Genomic DNA, 19,095 nt, shown 5'->3' on the forward strand with positions numbered 1-19,095 from the left:
GTGCCTGGAGTGCTCCTGCAGCTGAGTGCCGCAGAGGCCTGAGGCTTGCAGCCTGGCTCCTGGCCCCCTTCTCTGTGAAAAAATGCTCTGTTGGCCCCCTGGCCTATGGGGAAATTACCTGACCACCTCCCTAGGCCAATCTGGTCTGGGGAGTTATGTTCTTTCTGCTCAGCCTTCTGGTTCTCCTGGGTCTCCTCCTCAGTACCAGCAGATCTCCAGTCACTCTGCTATCAGTGGGAGTGCAGGGGTGGGGGGATTCTGAAAGCCATGTTACTTGCTGGGAGGAGTCCTGCCACACAGCCTCTGTCACACCCTCTTGGAGGAGCCCTGCCAAGCTTGAGATCCCAGCAAAGTCCCTGCCAGGCTGTGGCTGAGTTCAAGCTGGAGCAGCTCTCCCAGGAGTCCAGATCCTATGATGGAGCAGGTGTAAAATCCTATTGTAAAGATTGGAAGTGACTCAGAGGCACACATCTGCACACTTGCACCACTACAAGGTACATACAGGCCTGGGCACATACATGCCATGTACTCGTACTACAGATACAGGTCCCCACACACTCACGCCCAGCTGTTGAGTTGTGAGCACACATGCACTCATAGCTGATGGTCTCTAGTGGGCCTGAAGAGATCTCGTGCTCTTCCACTCTCTGCTTCCTGACTTCTGCTCTCTGGTTTTCTATCCTCTTCCTCCTTGGCTGTGGCTTAGCCAGTTCCTGGCCTGGAGGGCTGCATATAGAGAAGGCCGGGCTGCCTGAGCGCTGTCCTCGGTGCTGGAGTCCTGGTGGGCTCTGCATGCTTGAGGAAAACAAGCAAGGGCATTGGGAGGAGGTGATCTTGCATGGAGGTGTAGATGTTCATGGGGTGCCCACCAGGATGCCTACCCTTATTATTTCAGAAAATGTGCAACTGGGCTTCCTCCTTTCAATCGCAGACACTGAAACAGGTGTCCAAGTCCTCAGCCCAGCAGTGTGGCCATCTGTGACTGTGTGTGGCTATATGGCCATTCATTGTGACTATGAGGGGCTTCTTGAGACCTCGTGTGCCACATACAGTTGTGTATGAAGACCATGATTGTCTGTTTCCTTACGAGACACCTGTGATTCCATGTGGCTGCCTGTGACCATGTTACTACTGGTGAACACATATGGCAGCCTGTGACCACACTGAGTCTCCTGTGACCTTGTGTAGCCTCAGACCTGAACTCGTGCGTCCCCAGATGATCTGAGCACTATCTGGTCTAGCTGCCCGATTTGTCAGAGCCTAGATGAACCCTTGCCACTCCCTCTCCTCACTGGTTTGCAGAGGTGGCACCCGGAGGCTCCCCATGTCTGCAAACTCGGGTTCTAGGGGGCGTTGGGGTCAACGGGCACCGGCCCACAGGAGTGTGCACCTCCTAGGACAGGTAACCGCGACCCAGCTGCCATTCGAGCCTGCCCAGCCATAAAACCCAGGCTGCTAGTCGCGCGGGGGCAGGGTCGCTCGTTGATGGGGTGGGTGGCGGCGGGGTGGGCTCAATGTCACGCTCTAGCGCTCGTCGCCCGTGCTCCCCCTTCCAGCCGGTTTCCCCAGAACGCCAGGTACTGACGTTGGGGAGCGGACCGGAGAGGGCTGGTTCGCTCTGCGGCCGGGCCCCTCCCCCGCCCGGGAGCTCGGCGGTTCCGACACCGCGGTCAGCGCGGGGCAAGCCCCAGACCTGGCCCGGTTGCTGGGCAGGGAGTAAGGCTCGGGTGCGAGCGTGCGCTGCGCCCTCCCCCTTGAGCCGTCTCCGCAGCGGCGCGGGGAGGCGGGAGCTGCGGAGCCGGAGGGCGGGGGCTAAAAATACCCGGCAGCGGCGGCGGCGCGGCTACTGCTGGGGCTGCTGGGCTGCGGGGCTGCGGGCCGGGGAGGCCGGGCCGGGCCCCGCTGACCGCCATGCTGACCTTCTTCCTCGTGTCGGGGGGCTCCCTCTGGCTGTTCGTAGGTAAGTGCCCGTCCTGTCCGCGTCCCGAACTCCCATCTCCCGCAGGCTATGAGGTCTTCGACTGAGGTGGGGGTGTTACATCTCCGCGGCCGCCAAGCCCCCATCCCCGGCTGCTGAGCTGTCCCGTCAAGGTCCCCAGGGCCGCCTAGGTACACCCTCCGCCCGCAGTTCTCGCGGGCTCCGGGCCGGGTTTGGGGAGCACCTGGGTCTGCGGAGGGAGATGGGGGCTTGCTCACTGCGACCCACTATAAACCCCCGCCAAGTTCTTGCGTCCCCCTTCCCTGATGGCAAGGACCATCCGCGGATCAGATTAGGCCGAGCCAAGGCCAGGGACAGACATTGCGTCCTTGTCCATCTCCTGGGACCAGGAACCCAGGGTATTGGTCCCCGAGGTCCCACAGCAGGTCAGCTATGTAACCCGGACTGACCTGGGCTTCCTGATCCCAGCGAGGGGCTTCCTCACGACCCCTCCCTGCCCGTCCTTCAGCCAGAGTACAAGATTTCTGTAAAGTAGGATTCACCTGACTCCTCTGCTCTGCCCAGGGCTGCTGTGTCTTCACTGTTTCCAGACCCCTCCCCTCCAGCTCACAGGAGTCAGCCTCATCACTGCACTTCTTAGGGGGCTAAGAGGAGCCCTGCTGGATCCCGCCTCCGCACTTACCTCCCCCAACCCCCCATACACCCACACCTGGAATCTCACCACAGGCCCTTTTCTCTGCCAGTTCTACTACCCGCACCGGCTACTTCCCCTCTCTGAGCCTGGGGTCCTCCAGAATATAATACCACTAAAGGATCTCCACCTCCACCCCCACCCCCATGTGCAGATTCAGCCTGATAATTTATGTGCAGTGCTTGATCCTTAAATTGGCCTTAAACCTGTCCTAGTCCACAGCAAATGCTCTATGAATGTTAGTGTTTATTATGATCTCACATTCAAACAGCACCATCAGAAGTGGTAATAAAGCTCTTTATGAACCAAGTAAGGGGAGGAAGTTGACCCTTTTGAAATCCTTACCTGATAATTTGTACGTGTTATTTAATATTCATGGAAAATCCTAGGAGGTCGGTGGCACCATCCCTTTTTTTACTGAGTTCAGAGGTCAATTGACTTGCCTAATGTCACATGGATATCTGGCAGACTGGGATTCCATTCGAGGTTTTAATTGATCAACCAATGCTAAGAGCTTGGCTGGCTCAGGCCTGAACCTGGAGGGTTGGTGAGCCAGGTAATCACTTCCTCCACCCCTACCATTGCCTTGAGTTAGGCCACAGGGACACTTCCTCTGAGCTGAGGGAGTGAGTGAAGCCTCCCTAATCCCCTCAGCTCCCTAAGCTCCTTCTGTCTGCCAGTGTCTGTGACCGGCTGTACAGGGGCACTGTGGTCCTGAGGCACATCCAGCAGGCAAGGACAGGGCTAGAGCTGGGGTTGGAGGTAAAGGGCAAGGATAATTAAAATAATGGTGATGGTGGTCGTGACAGCCACCATTTAATGCCTGCATGATAGATGGTCTCAGAACCTCTCCCCACTGCCAGGACCCCTTTGCCCTACTGTCAGGAAGCCCCCACCCAGCCATGGGTCCAAGGTCAGCTCTCTAAAGACTTGGTCTTCTGTGGCTGCAGGGAGGTGTCTAGGAACTGCAGGACCACTTGTGACTGGGGTCATCAGCAGCCTGTGAGAAAAAGTCCCTCACCATGTGGGGTCCTTGTCTGTGAGCAGGGTTAGCTGGCACTGACTCAAAGTGGAGTCCTGTTTCCTTGTGGAGCATTTCCTAAAGTGGTCAGCTGCCTCCTCTAATGGGAAAACTGGGGGCTGCCTTGCTGAGAGACTATACAGGCCTCAGAACCGTCAAGCAAGAGTGATTCTTGGGGCAGGTAGTGGCTGCTTCCACAGAGGCCAAGCTTCTCAATGCAAAAAGCAAGAGGCTGAGGCTGGTCTATGGTGCTCATTGGATAAAATACCCCAGACAAACGCTGGGGCATTTTAAGTTATGTGTCCATCCTCCTTGAGACTTCAGCCTTTCTCTGGGGGCAGAAGAGACTCCTGAGTTAAGAGCTGTAGTTCTGTGAGCACACCTGAGAACATGCTCTGCCTTGTCATCTCCAGGGTCCCATGGTCCCATGGCAGCTGCCAGATCCCTTCCACTCAGCCAGTAACAGGAGGCAATGTCTCTCTTTAGTAGAGTTATGTGCTTTCTGCCACCTAACCTGGCCCTAGGGAGACAAGGTAGGGCCAGGCAAGGGCTTCCCTCAAGGGCCCTCAGGGAGAGATGACATGAAGTCGGGGATGGGGGTGTGGCATGTACCAGGAGGAGGAGCTGATTGTCTGGGGGAGTAGCCATCTGTTCTGGGCTGTGTCTGTCCTGTTGCCTGCTGGAGAGGCCAGCAGAGTCCTGGGCCAGTCCAGATCTCACCTGTGTGCTGAATACTAAACAAGGAGACAAGTAAAATAAGTCCAGTATGAGTCAGATGCTAGGTCTGGTTTGGGGAAGCATGCCCTCAGTGCCATAAACACCTAGAGGACAATGGGAGCAGTGGATTGGAGCTTCTGCCTGCCTATACAGCACCTTCGTGCAAAGTAGAAAGAAGTCCCACTCTTGGTGGATAACTTTATAAAAGGGCACACTTTCCTCTAGGCTAAGGCAGTCCCATGCTGCAGGGTCCAATCTGTTCCATCATATACCCAGCCATCAGTGACCTCTGAGTGGGCTTCTGCAGTATTCAGGGGAATTTGTTAGAGATAGGGAGGCCAAGTTCCTAGTGGGGGAAGCCAAACCAGCAGAGTTTGTGGAAAAACTGCAATGAGGGCTGAGTCTTCAGGGTCTTGTGTCTGAGCAATGTGGGTTGTGGGAGAGGATTCTGGAGAAGGTTTTATTTGGGTGACAGAAGAGCCCTCCATTTAGCTGCTGAGTCAAGAGGAAGAGAGTGGAGTCCAGGAGGGTAGTAGGAGGTCATTATGATGTTATGGATAAGAATAGATGTGGCCCAAGGATGGCTTGAGTTGAGGCTGGGCTCCAGTAAGGAGAAGAGATAAGCCCCCACCCCTGGTCTTTGCCTTAGGAGAAGTGGGGCTGGCCCTGGTGGGGTGAGACAAGGTTGCCGGTCTAAAGAATGGTTTGGCATGCTCCTGGTTATAGATGCCTAGGGCAAGCGTAGACTTGCACACTTTGGCTTAGTTCAGGCCCATGAGATCCTCCCCTTACCCCATTCTGGGCTCCCATTAGGGTAGAGAGCTGACTTGAGGTCTAGGGCCACCCCAGGGGTTTGGAGATGGCAGTTATGAATTGGGACAGATGGTGGAGCTCCAGGCAGAACAGGTGGCTCTGTGGCCAGCTGGGGACATGCCTCACAAACGAAGCCTGAATTTGTACAGGGTGCACCAGCATGGAGCAGGATTTTGCCCTCAGCACCTTCTCACAGCTCTCCAGCCTGTATGGTAGGAGCATACTGACACCAGGGGGCAGCAGAACCCAGTCATTATGCTCTCCAGCTGGGTTCTGCCCCTTGTGATTATAAAGATTCATAGGTTGACCTTCGGAAGGCTGGATGTGGCTCAGCTACAGCCCCAGATGGGACTCAGGACTGTCCCATACATGGGGTGAGTGATCACGAGGCTCTGGCTTGTTTGTAAAAATGGGCAAAAGTTACAGGCTTTTGTATAACAGAAGCTACGCTGTGTATCCAGCTAGCACTGGGCACATAGTAGGCATTCAAATACTCATTAAGTACTAGGTGTGTGTGGAGGGGTGTTTTTATGGGATTAGCTGCTGCAAACAGGCTGACTTGGCTGCTGTTTCACTGAGCACCTACCATGTGTCAAGCACCCTGTCTATGATTCTCCGAGCTTTCCTTCCATCCTCCCACAACACTGTGGGCTGTTATCCCCATTACCTAGGCGAGGCCCTGAGACTCAAAGAGGTTCAGTGGTGAAGCAACTTGTAACAGCTGTGAGTCAGGCCACATTCTCAGACTTTCAGTCCAGGAAGGGACCACTAGGCATGATCAGTCAGCCATGTTAGCTACAATTATAATAACTTGTGTTAGGCTTTCCTTAAAGAGGATCCAGGATTCTGACATCAGAAAGGGAGTAGGGAAAGAAAAGGCATTCCAGGCCAAGGGACCTGTGTAAGGGAAGATTGGCAATAGGAATCTGAATGAATCTGAATGAAGTTGAAGGACAAATTCTGCTCGGCCAGTGAGGTTGCCAGAGCTGGACTCTACAGGCCTAGGATAACAGGCCAAGCAGCATTGGCTTTATTCTGTGCAGTGGTTGCGTCAAGGAGGTATGGGTAGAACTGGGCATGTGGATGACCAAGGTGACACTATTCCTGTGCTCCACAAGCCTCCTCCACAAGTCCCATGGTCTCCTTGAGGGCAGGGCCAGGTATCTCATGTCTATGTCCCCAATCCAGAGTTGGGCACACAGGGTACATAAGTGTTTATTGCATAAACTAATGATATAAAGAATTCCCTGAGAGTAATTTATTTTAATAATATGTTTTATAAGCTGTTTCATTACCACAAGTCAATCAGTAAACAATAGATTTTGAGTGTGCTCCTGCTAGGATGCCAGGCTTTGTGCCCAGCTGGGGGATGACGCCAATACGTTAGAAGCAGTAGGGAAAAGCAGGTGTAAACTCCTTGCAGGCAGGGCCAGGTTACTCTTCACTGGAGAACCCCGAGTGCTGAGAATCAGTGCAGCCTGGAACAGAAGGAGGTGCTCCAGAAGTGTTTACTGAATGAATGAATGAACTAGTGAACCCACAGCTTCTGGGTGACCGGTTTTGTGGAAGAGAGTCTTCTCTGAGGGCTATTGCTTCCTTAGAGCTCCAAGGTTCCAGTCTCCTGATAGATGGGGAGCTTGGGCCACTCTGCCAAGCCTAGATGAGAGGAATTCCCAGTCAAGGTCCTCATCTCACTGGATGGTCTGGTGTGATGGCCCCATTCCTTGCGTTGACCTCGCCAGAGTTCCCACTAACCATCCACTGGGTCCCCAGATTGGTGGGGTTAGGGGAGTGCTGTGGATGAGATGCTGCTTTGAGCCCTTGGGGTTGTCCTTCAGGATGCCCAGGGGTGGTTCCTGATCATTTGCTCGGCTGCCCCAGGAGATCCGTGGTAGGCGTGGTTATTCCCGGGCCTACTTCCTTTGTGTAGCTCCTAATTCATGTGAATCTTGGGGCCTGGGACAGGCAGAAATGGGAAGATGAGAAGTGGATTGGAACAGAAATTCCAAGCCAAGCCGAGCTATCTATTCTGAGACCCAACCAATACTCTCAGAGCTGGAAGGATTTCAAATCCCAAGAAGTCCCACCTGACCCTATTTGCCAACTCTTCCCAGAGACACCCTTCCTCTCTCTGCACCTAATCCAGGTATTTAGTAGGGGGTGTCCGGGGGAGTTGGGAATGGCTTCTGATTTGCCATCTGCCCATTTAAGCCTGTGTTCCGAGATCACTGTCTCCTGGGAATTTAGAGCAGGAAGCCAGACCAGTGACGGAACAATCAGCATCTTAGTACTCAGCCCCTGCTATAAGCAAATGTGGGCTGGCGCCTATTAGGGCCAGGAACAGACTTAGTAATTGATAGCTATTGGATAAATGAGTGAGTAGACAGGCCCAGGTTGACTGGGCAGCTCTGAGACAGATCCTATTGACCAGTGCCTGGGACCCGACCTCACTCTCAGCATAGCCTGGCCTAGCAGTGCAGGATGTGGATTCCAAGTGACTGATCAAGACTCAGTCCTGCTACAAAGCCCTGCTTTTCCCACCAACTCATGGACTGTTGTAGGGGCTGAGACTCCCCTGTGGGACTCCTCCTGCCCATGCACCCCTGTCCCAGCCTTATCTTTGCGGCAGACCATTCTAGACACTGACTGCAGATCCTGCTTGATAAATAGGCAGAAATGTCACTGGGAGAGACAGTGAGGTCAACCAGATATTGGATAGAAAGGGCAGCTGAGGCTGCACAGCAAGGACAGTCAGAGCTGGGACAGAGAGCAGCAAGGTGGGATGTGAGCTGGCCAGTGAGATTGGACAGGGAGGTTGGCTGGAGGCTGGACGGCAAGGCCTTTCGGCCAGTGAGAGGAAGGCAACTGTCAGTATGGAGAAAGTGGACTCAGTGGAGACCCATCCAGGCCTGCAGTGACCCCTTTGCTTTGGAAGGGGCAAAAGCTCTGGCCACTCTGCCCTGCCACTAGAGCTGATGCTGCATGAAGCCACCTAGACCCCAGGACCTGGCTTAGTGGCTGGAGAACTTCAGTGTTCATGGTGACTGTGCTTTCCAGCAGATGGGCTGGATGTGATTCTCTGGGGACACCTTCAACTCATGCATATATATATATAAACTTTTTTTTTTTTGAGATGGAGTTTTGTTGTTGTTACCCAGGCTGGAGTGCAGTGGCATGATCGCGGCTCACTGCAACCTCTGCCTCCTGGGTACAAGTGATTCTCCTGCCTCAGCCTCCCATGTAGCTAGGATTACAGGTGCCTGCCACCACACCCAGCTAATTTTTTTGTATTTTTAGTAGAGACGGGGTTTCACCACATTGGCCAGGCTGTTCTCAAACTCCTGACCTCAGGTGATCTAGGTAATCCACTCACCTCAAAATCCCAGCCTCCCAAAGTGCTGGGATTATAGGTGTGAGCCACCACGCCCAGCCAACTCATGCATATTCTGCAGGCCAACTCCCCTAAGCCTAGGTCTGTCTGTTGTGGCAGGGAGGGTTTAGAGAAAAATGGAGGGTGGGCCTTCCCCCATCCAGTAGGCTGGTAGGGGATTTGGGTGCATGTGTCCCTGATCTCCTTGCCGCAGACCAGATATGGAAGGCTATGACCTGTTGGGCCAACTTTTCCAGATCACTCTGAAGGGTCCTGTCTCCTCTGCCTCCTGCTTCTGCTCCCTGGACAGTTCCATGACCTCTCACAGAGACATGCCTGGCACCTTGGCTTCATGAAGATACTGTGTGGCCCAAACGAATAGTAGTTTCCTTTGGCCCCAGAGGCTGACAAGACATATCTCCCTTGGATTTCAGGAGATCTATGGAGCATCCACCAACCCACCTATTGGAATTTAAAATCAATTCCAAAGTGGTTTTGTTCTAGATGTCCTCTCAGGCTCAATGGCCACATATGTGCTTGAGATCTTGCTGTGCTATTTCTCCTGATAGTGGGAGTCCGAGTGGCATCCATGCTCCACAGGGCACAAGGTCTGTGCTGTGGTTAATGGGCAACTCCTGGTGACAATGGGGTGTCAGAGAAGCAGTGCTTTGTCTGCTGAAAGTCAGCAAAAAAAAAAAAAAAAAAAGATTGAAGCCTGACCTTGGCATAGAGCCTTGGTTGAAGAAGGAGCCCGAGTCCTGGAAGCTATTGATCCCACACACGGGGCTCTGGGCCGCCCTCATCCCCACCCCCAGCTCGAGGGCACTTGCGGCAGCAGGACTGTGGGCACCAGGCAGAGGACACACGTGGCCTCCATTCTTAAAAGTCTTCTCTGTGCACTGCAGGGTCTTCTCATGTACCAGCACTTTTTTCTTCCCATTTCTTTCTCCATGTTTACCATCAACACTGTGAGAATGACTGAAGTTTCCTTATACAAAAAAAGAGGTGCTACTTCAGACTCAGCCACTACTATTTTTGAAAAGCACAAAACCAACAGAGCCTCAGAGGGGGCTGACCCTCTTTCTGGATCCCACCTCCATCCCCCCGACCTTACATAGTGCTTTCCTCAGCAGCCACCGAGGCCCCCAGCTGCCTCTCCAAAGATGGTGGGTTCCTTCCAGTGGGGGCAAAGTGAGAGCCCCAGTGATGGGTGTTCACAGTGGGTCAGTGTGAACAACACCCAAGGACCTGCCTGGGCCAGCTGGGGCCTCGTTTTGCTTTGGTCTGAAAGACATTTTTGTTTTCTGGTGAGAACAGCCCCAGCCTGGCCAGGAGCCGGCCAGCGGCAGGAATACAAACCCTTTCATGTGACAGACCCAAGTGGAGTGATGCCCTCCTGCCAGCAGCAGGCCCTCCCCTGCCGCTCCTGGGAGATGGCCATTTGCATATTTCCCATTCATCCTGGCCTTGAAAAGGAGGCCTGAGTTCCCAGTGCTCCCTGCCCACTGAGGGCTGGGCTGCTCCAGTCTAGTGTTAACTCTGTGGACACTGTAGGCTCTCACAGGCCAAGAGCAGAACTTGACCGCTTGCTGCTGGAGGGAGGGCAGCTTAAGGCTGCAGCTGCTGTGCTGCCTGACCTCCAGAGCGGAGATTCAGGAGGTGGCAGATTCCTGTTGACCAGCACAGCCTTTTGCTAAACTGGAGAAAATTCAGATTTGTTTCTTCTTGTGGCATTCAGAAGAGGAATTTTGTCAGACTATGGGGATGCCAGAATATTCAGCTATTTACCAGATTTGCCAGAAAATGCACCCTTAACCAAAGGCAAAACTCTTTTTGTCTTGCTCACTTTCTAGTCTACAAAAACATTCAGTGACTCTTTAATGGTAGGTGAAGGAGCCATGCTGGATCCCGGCTGCAGCAGCAATCCCTTTGCCAAGGGTGGAGGAGCACAGCTTGCCTGGGGCACTTTTGCATACCAAACCCCCAGGGCTGAGTGCCATTAGCTTATGGGCTGTGACTCTGAAGGCATGAGGCAGATATACAGTACCCATCACCATCTTTGTCCTTTCTCCCCACAGCTAAGTGCCATCCTGCCAGCCTCAGCTTCTTGCCCCCGTCCTCAATGCAGCCAGGCCTCTGCTTCCTTCCTGCCACTGTGTGAGGGCTCCTGCCAGGGGCCCTAACATCTTACAGGCTCTTCCTGTGACTTACCAACACACTTCTGTCACTCTGCTATAGCCTTGTTCTCCTCCCTTTCCCACCCAGCTCGGATCCTCTCCTTGCTCTCCTTCCCTGGCTAAGGATGTCTCAGGTTCTATCTTTTGGGCATATCTCCCCTAGCACATGTCCACAGGAGACCAGCAGGGCTCCTAAGTGAACAAGCAGGCAAGCAAATCCCTCTCTTGCTCCCCCCACCTTAGTGACCCCCAACCATATCTTGGCAGGACCCTTCCTACTTCAAGGAGCTTCCCTCTAGCTGGAGGAGGTTGCATCCCATCGTGCTTGTACCCCAGCCAGCTGCAGTTGAGCTCTGAGTGCATGGCCTTGCCATGAGCAGCCCATATGCCCTTTACTGGTTCAGGCTTAGTTTGCAGTGTGTCCTAAGTTTGAGCCAGTGACAGAAATGGATCATTGCTCCTGAGGCCAGGACACCAGCAGTCCTAACGTGGACATGGCCGGGAAGGCAAAGGATCATGTTACAGCCACAGGACTTGGCTTCCTGCACAGAAGGACTTGGCCAGGGAGTGTTCCTCTGCCTGTGAGGTGATCGTGGCCCTGGTCAGTATTCATAGGGTCCTGCCTGCTGTCCCAGGGCTTGGCGTGGAAGGAACTGAACTTGTCCACACCATCAGTCCTGGTTGTCATACCCTGTAAATATTTCCAAAGGGACCACTGCTGTTGTTTTAGCTCCTGCTGTCCCTCTTTGCCCTGAGAACTTTGTCCTGCCTGATTCATGGTGAGGACAACCTTTATCTCAGAGCGTGTGAAAGACACTGTGTATCTGTTTGCTCCTCTCTTCTCAAGGCTATTCGTATTTTAAAGTTCCTGAAAGCATTGTTTGTGCCTGGCTTCCTGGTGTTAGCATCAGGAATGTGGACCCAGATTCCCTGAGCGGGGCTTAGGGTAAGTGAGATTTTTGAGAGGTACTGTCATGAAGATGGGGAGGCCAGCGGGCGGTGGAGGCCGCTAAAGGGAGGCATGTTCACAGTGAGCTTGGGCTAGTTGCAACAGGTGGCTCTGTAAAGTGCTCAGTCACAGCCAGCGTTAGTTGGGCCTTTCTACATTCAAGGGGCTTAATTGAACCATCAGACCTATGATCAGGCTCCTTGGGGAGGCTTGGCAGGTGATCCACCATGTAACCTGGCAATCCCATATCGTATCCTGGACCTCTGTCTCATGGGGGATGCACAGTGGGTCTCACTTGGCAATTTCCAAGTCAGGGAGGCTCTTTGCTCTATTTCTGCCCTGGTCTTATGTGGTTCTGCGAATCTAATTAAAACCCAAGAGGAAAATGGAGAGCAAGCCCCTCTCTCACAGCAGAGACAAGCTTGAATCCCTGTGTGGAGAAGGTAGGTGTTAGGCAAGTGTGGGTTGCTGTGTTTGCACCTCTGCAGGTCAGGGTTGCACATGTGTAACAGTGAAGGCTGTGCATTTCTTAACCTGGTGACTGGGCTGCACACTGCCTAGGACAAAACTACTCCCTCAGCTCTATGCCTCTGGCACTCTGTGGGATTTCCCACCGACCACTGGATTTCCTGCCCCAGAGACTGCCTTGAGAAGCATTAAAGGAAGCTTTTGTATTAAAAACATCTCTGAAGATATCTGGAGAAAAGTAAGGGTCCTGCCTAGAAGAAAGGGGAAGTGACTTTGTGGGCTGATCGGGGGTCCTCAGATATTTGTTCATTTTAATCAGGGTGGGTTGGGGGAAGCTAGGGCCAAGTTCCAGATGAGGGTCGCTGAGGCAGGAAGCTCTCCTCATGGCTCACCCAGATGGTAGGGTGAGTAGTGGAAGCCGTTATCAGCTCCAGGGAAGGTGTTGCAAGCCTGTGGGCTCCAGACTTGCCAGGCAATTAGGCAAACACCTTTCAAGAGGGAGCTCAGAGCACTGGGTCCTGTCCTGGGACATTCTTGCAGCAAGGGAGCAGGGTTAAATTTGGATGGACAGTGGCCCAGTGCAGGCAGACTCATAATTGCCCAGAAGCACCTGATGTGGGTAGGGCCTGGGGGCAGTGGTAAGCTGGGTCCTGTGGCCTGGACTTGTCTTTTACTTATTAGCGGGTGCCACCATGAGTCTAGCTGTCTGTCTTATGATCAGAATGAATGTCCAATTCAAAATATGCAGTAATCATATTTGTGTGCTCAGCCGCATGTTAGCCTGGAAGTAGGAGTGAAAATGCTATGGAAGTAGCCACCCACAGCCCTAAGCCTCACAGATCTTGCAGTAGTGAGACCTCCGGGAGTCCCTGGGACCTCAGTCTCTCAGTCTGGCAGAGGTGCTGCAGGACTTCAGAGCTCAGCTTTGATCCTAATAGGCAAGGGTGTGAGTTCTGGCTCCAGGGTGACCATTCCTGTGCAAGCCAGGCAACAATATCTCTTAGTGCAGGCCTGACAGCAGGGCTGGTGTGCTGCCCTGGGGTCTTGTGGTGGAGATCAGCCACTATCTTCCACCTGCTGGCTCTGATCCTTGGTCCAGAGTGTCCTCACTCCCCAGAGCATCCCTAAGCAGATGTTTTATCTGGAACTGTGTTGTTTCTTTCCTCTTCCCAAGTAGATTGGCTGTGACTGTGACCTTGTGGGGGTGGGGAGCAGAGGCAGCCCCTGGGAGCGGCTGGAGGCAGAATATCCCGGGTGGCTGGTGCAGTCGCTCTCAGTGCCGGAGAGCTGGCATCCCCACCCCCTACTCCCCACTACTTCCTGTCACCCCCCCACCACCCCCTACACACATAAACTCATGCTCACTGCAGTCCCAAGCCCATCGCAAAGGCCTGGCCCTAATCGTTGTCTCAAATGGATGTGTAAGGAGCCTTTGTTTTTAAGAAACCCGCCTGGCAAACTCCCTTTCCGAACTGCAAACAGGGTGAGGTGAGGGGAAAAGCAAGGGGGTGCAAGCTGAGGCTCTGGCACACTGGCAGGGTGAGGGTTAAGGCTGGGTTGCTTGGCTCTGAGCTGATCTGAGCCAGCACCGCCCTGCATGCAGATGGAGGTGGGGCTGGCGGGGGCCTTGAGGGGCCAGCAACTCCTTACAGAACTGCTCTGTGCCCTGGTCCCTGCCAGACCTGCTCCCACAGCCACCAGGGAGCCTGCGCCACTACTGCTAACGCCTCTACCACCACCCGGCTTCTCAGAGCAGGCGGCTGTTGCCATCGGCTGTCCCCAGGAGGGCAGACTCGGGGCAGGGCCTTCACCACTTTGTGCTTTGATCAAGATGTGGTAACTTCTTTCCCTGGGCCCCACAGGCCCTATAAAGGGAGGCTGGTTCTAGTGGGACGAGCTCAGCCGCCTCCCCAGTGCCAGGAGCCTGCTGGAAAGGTAGGGTGTGAATGCATCTACTTGTGCAAGTTGTCTTTGAGCCCCTTTGGCTTGCAAAGAGATGGAGTAACTGCTTCAGCTACTTACTGTCTACTAAGTGTTTCCCTTACTACATTCCTGGCACTGCACTCTCGGTCCATGAGCTTGTTTGAGATGAGGCCCAGAGGGGCAAAGTGACCTACCCAAAGCCACACAGCTATCAAGAGACTGAGTCAAGATTTGGACCCAGGTCAGTTCAGCACCAGAATACCCCCTTTGGGCCCTCTCCCAAGCTTGTTTGCTAGGGTCCCTGGGCCCTGGGAGAGGTCGTAGTTTTCTTTTAGAGTTCTTCACTTGGAGTTGAAGAGATTCTTCGATGATTTGGTGGCTGGGCTTGAGCTTCTCCACCCTTTTTGAAGACCTCAGAGGTTTTCAGAGGCCCAGAACTCCATAAGATGAAGCCCTATTAGAGAGGCTGATACAGAGGAAGCTGGAGTGATTCTAAGGGGGGGGAAGAATCTGAGGATCATGGAGAGCCTCAGTGTGATCATTAGTTTGGACGCTGGTCCTAAGGCAATAGGAAGCCAGATCAGATTTTTGAGCAGTGGCATGACATGATCCTATCTACATATCAGGAAATAACTTTGGTAACAGCGCAAGCACCTGTTAGAGCAAGGAGACCTATGGAGAGGGTGGTATGGGAGACTGGGCTTTGCTTGGTGGTGGCTGTCAGGCCAGGGGCTATTGGGGTAGAGAGGAGTGGTCGGGTATCCAGCTAGACAGTGAAGCCTAGAGTATTGAGGTTAGGAGGCTGGACCAGCAGAGGGTTCTTGGAGCCACGCCAGGGTCCCTAGGGCCATTTCCACAGTGACTGTGCTCTGGGGCTTTGCTTCTGCCACCCCACCACCTTGGAACCAACATATTTCCCACCGGGGCCCCTTTCTTCCTGTTCTCTCCCGTGCTGGATTGCCCTACATCAGCAGAGGGCATGCTGAGGTGGGAGGAAGTTCCAGTTTCCTCAGCCTTAGATACTACTTGGTATTCTGAACTGGTCTGTGCTGAAGAAAAAGATGTCGGATATTCCAGGAAGAGAGGAGGAGGCGGCTAGTTCATGTCAAGTGGCTTGTTCATGCCTGGGTCCTCCTGCCAGGTGAATATTTACAAACACAGCCACTCACCTGGCAACACCAGCACCACTGATTCCCTTGAGTGCTGTCCGCACTCCCCTTGCCCCCGACACACACACAATACACATCTCTGCTGCAGCCAAGAGAGTCTCTTGGGGTATGGAAGGAGGCAGCATAGCTGGAACCCTAGAGACCACCAAGCCCTACCCCAGGTCAAAAGAGAGGTGTGGAGGTCAGAGGAGGCCAAGGCCCTGTGAAATAATGAGATGAGACCAGACTCCAAGGCTGAGGCTCTGCCCTCCCCATGCCAAAGGCTTGGTGGCTTGGGCTGACTGTGAGGCCCATGTCCTCAGGGGACCTGGACTCACAACTCTGCCTTGCAGTGGCTCCCAGGTCTGAAGGGAACCTCAGTGTAAATGCAAGCAGTTCTGACTGACTGAGAAGGTTGGTAAGCCTGAAAGAATGAGACCCTCTGGTTGCTGCCCAGCCAAGGGGGGGTGCAGGCCCAGCCTCAAGGCCAGAGGAGCTGCCCCTGCTGCAAATACCTCCTTTGGGGTGAGCACCTAAGTAGAAGTTGTAAGGAGGAGTGGGCAGCCCAGCCCTTTGTGCACTGCCTTCCATCACCCCAGGTAGGAGGAGAAGGACTCAGCCAGGAGAAGTTGGTGAGTTCTTGATGTGAGACCAGGAAGAAGCCCACCCATGTGGGCTGGCGAAAAATAGCAAATGACTGGCCTGACTGGCTTGTCCCCTCACACAGGCTCTGGTGGCCTTGCATTTCCCCCAGCCCCTGAACCCGGGCCTGGGTTCTTCCAAGCAGCTGGAGCTGGTTGTCTGTGGGCTCAGTGCCAATGCAAAGGAAAGGATGGATTGTGAGAGTGGGCCCCGTGTTGGCAGGGGCTGGGGTGGCCATACCACATGAGGGGCTGGCATTGAGACTGCAGTCTTGGGCTTGAGTCCATGCTCTACTACTTCTTTACTGTGTGCCTCGCTTGCTGAACAAGGTGGCTTCTCCAGTGGAGTCTCTGCTCCCACCTTAGAGGGAGTACCTGCAGCTGTTGTGAGGGTCAAACAGTACAGTGCGTAGGAAAGGGCTGCCCAGGCATCAGGAATTCAGGAATTTTAGGCCAAGTCCCCTTCTTCCTCCAACTGAGGACCATGGTAATATGGTGACTGCTGAAAGCTCAGCATATCCAAGAGGCCAGCCCCACAGACTTGTAGCACTGATCTTTGTATGAGATTTTGTGGGCTCAGTGCTTTATTTTCTGCACAGAATATTCTGTTCCCTAAGTGTCCCATGTGCTCTTTCAACTCCAGCCTTTGTATATTTACTTTCCTCTGCCGGGCCACCCTTTTGTCTTTATCTTTCATTCTCAGGATCAATATCACTTCCTGCCAGAAGCCTGCCCTGACTCCCTCATATCTGCGTCAGGCAGCTTTTCTGGCTCCCCATGTCTGATCATAGCACTGCCCATTTCCTCATGTGTCCTCCCCATGGGACCGAGGGCAGGCCCAACTCTGAGCTAGATGACAACAGGGACCGTGTGAGGGTCTGCTAGATGGGTAGAAGGACAGATGGATGACTTGGCTAATCTGGGCTGTGCTCTGCAAAAACTCTAGCATTGCACCGAATGCCACAATACACAAAGCTTAGAGTCCGTGAGCAACTGCCAAGGACCAGGGACTGGTGGTAATGAGGTATCCTTCCAGGGTTCCCTTTAAAACTTTTGGGATATACAGCTGAGCCCTCATGCTACGCATGAGTTTTTTGGTCCTTGGCTTCTCAGATCATTGAGTCAGTTCATCTCCTTTAAGAAAAATGTCCATCAGCTCAGAACCCACCCTAAGAGCTGGCAAGCATGTCTGGGTTTTCTACTAAGTAGTGAGTCATTTATCTGATAGGCCTGACTGTGATTTTATCTTCCCATCTGCAGCTTAGGGAAGTAAATGTCCCAAGAAGGCCAGCAGGTCACCTCCCCAGAGTCTTCTCCAGAGTGATTTTCCCTGGTGAATCCACTGTGGTCCGTAGCTTGTCCTCTGCTTTATTATGCAGAAGCTGAATTGGATGGATATGCTAGGAGTGGGTTGTTCCTCCAGGATGGTCTCATAACTGACCCAGCTCAAGGAAGCGCCTATTAAAACTGGATTTCCAGCTCAGGAGCACAGTGACAATACCACACTTGGCTAGAGGCTCACCCAGAGCCTATGGGTGGCTGATGAGTGTTCCTAGGACTCAGCCTGCTGTGCCATCTGCAGAGCATAAACTCCTGTGGGGCCACAGTGTCCAGGCCAAATCACCTGTGCCCAGTGCTTGAACCAGTCCTGCTCCTGACCTCTTTTCATGTGTCCTGGGCTGAGCAGTCCTCTTGGTTTGACGAGCATATTCTTTAGCCATCTCTTTAGTCCTCCGAACATGCCAGATGCAGTGCAAGAGGCTTTATATGTCTAAATTGTACTGCCCTCATTTTAAAGATGGGGAAGTGGAGGTTCAGAGAGGAAGGATAGGCTCAACTTTGCATTGCTCATAAGAGAAGGAGAAGGAATTATAACTAAAGAGTTTTTTGACTGTCTCTGCAACTGACTTCATCTCTGGTGTTTTGATGTTATGGTTTAGCACAAATGCCATTTATTGGGAGTTTAGCAGATCTCCCCTCTCTCAGGGGTCAAGCAATTGTTTGACTCATATCCCACGGCTGCAGAGTAGCCGCTATTGCATTCTCCTTGCTTCCCTTCTTGGAAGCACAGCCATGCTTCCAAAGGCCAAGGGCCTGTGAGGAGGGTGCTGGTGGATGGTGCAGGGCAGCCTCAAGCCCATCCTGCCATCTCTGGGCTGGCAGACCTGTAGGTGCCTCTAGCCTCAGGTCCTACTAGGCAGTGACATGAGGGGGTCCCATTGGGGATGCCAGCACCCATCACCTTGCCCACCCTTGATAGTTTCCTCAGTTCCAAGCAAGGTGCAGAACCCCTGAGCCAAGCTGGCTGTGTATTTGCTCTGCCAACACTGCCTCACTTAGTGGCTGAGAGGAGGATGCAGGAGGCCCCTGGGGCCTGCTTCTCTTTCAACCATTCGCCAGTGCTTCTCACAGAGACCTTCCTTCTGTGTACCCTAGGGCATCTCCCATGTCTCCCTGATGGACCCACTGTACCCGCTTGGGCTGTAGTGGGTGAGGGTGGCTCCCTGGCTGCCATCTGTGACATGGCAGGAGATGTTGGTCCCCTGGGGAGCGCACACAGCACTCTGCTGAGCCATTTCGCTCTGAGCGGTGGTTTCTCTTCCTACCAGTTTAACACCTTCTCTCCTCTGCCACCTGCCTTGCTTCTGAACACTTGCTGATGGGATCAGGGAGGACAGCACAGGGCCCAGTTATGGCGGGGCCAGCTGTCCTCTTGGTACTCGGTCAGGGACAGTGCAGAGCCATAGTGCTCATACAGTCAGATAGGTCTTCACCTTCACATCATGAGGGCTGGAGTATTTGTCAGGGCTGATCTGCAGTCTGCCCTGCCCCGCTTCGGTCTCAGTCTCGCTCAGGGTCATGGCCTGGAGTTGGGAGATTAGAAGTAGAGTGGGAGGAGCCTGCATTCCTTCACCCCTGGGCACCGTGCTGAGCACTTCTACTGCCCTTCCCTCTTCTCCACACCCCAGGAGCAAAGATAAGTAAAACGCTACGACAGCAGTCACACAGGAGAACAGAGCACCCAGGCCCTGAGGCCCGGGAGGCGTCATTCCCAGAGCTGCCAGAGCAGTGGTCCTGGAAAATATGGAAGCAGCTGTCAGCCATGGCCCAGGGCCTGAGCGTGTGGTTCTCAGGAAAACTGGGCAGGATGTGTGACGGCAGAAGGTTCTGGCCTCTTCCTGGGAAAAGCCCTTCTAGGTAGCCAGCTTCTGGGGTGCACTCTGTACATCCGAACTCC

At 53.6% G+C, this 19,095-nt stretch overlaps 1 protein-coding gene across 6 annotated transcripts in view; it reads left to right on the forward strand.

Moving 5' to 3' along the window:
* Window positions 1-1,820: 1,820 nt before the first annotated feature.
* Window positions 1,821-19,095, forward strand: part of ACSL6 (acyl-CoA synthetase long chain family member 6) — a 62,504-nt gene continuing 45,229 nt past the window's right edge. For 2 of the 6 annotated variants that reach the window (XM_050792780.1, XM_050792781.1), the window contains exon 1: window positions 1,821-1,960. In XM_050792780.1, coding sequence (XP_050648737.1) covers window positions 1,912-1,960 — 49 coding nt within the window. In that variant the 5' untranslated portion in view covers window positions 1,821-1,911. Of the gene's footprint in view, window positions 1,961-11,584; window positions 11,675-18,823; window positions 19,056-19,095 lie in introns of those variants that run through there. The other 4 variants (XM_050792785.1, XM_050792784.1, XM_050792783.1 and 1 more) reach the window with 3 other exon arrangements.

Source organism: Macaca thibetana, chromosome 6 (assembly GCF_024542745.1).
Source record: "Macaca thibetana thibetana isolate TM-01 chromosome 6, ASM2454274v1, whole genome shotgun sequence".
In the NCBI taxonomy this organism is placed as follows: domain Eukaryota; kingdom Metazoa; phylum Chordata; class Mammalia; order Primates; family Cercopithecidae; genus Macaca; species Macaca thibetana.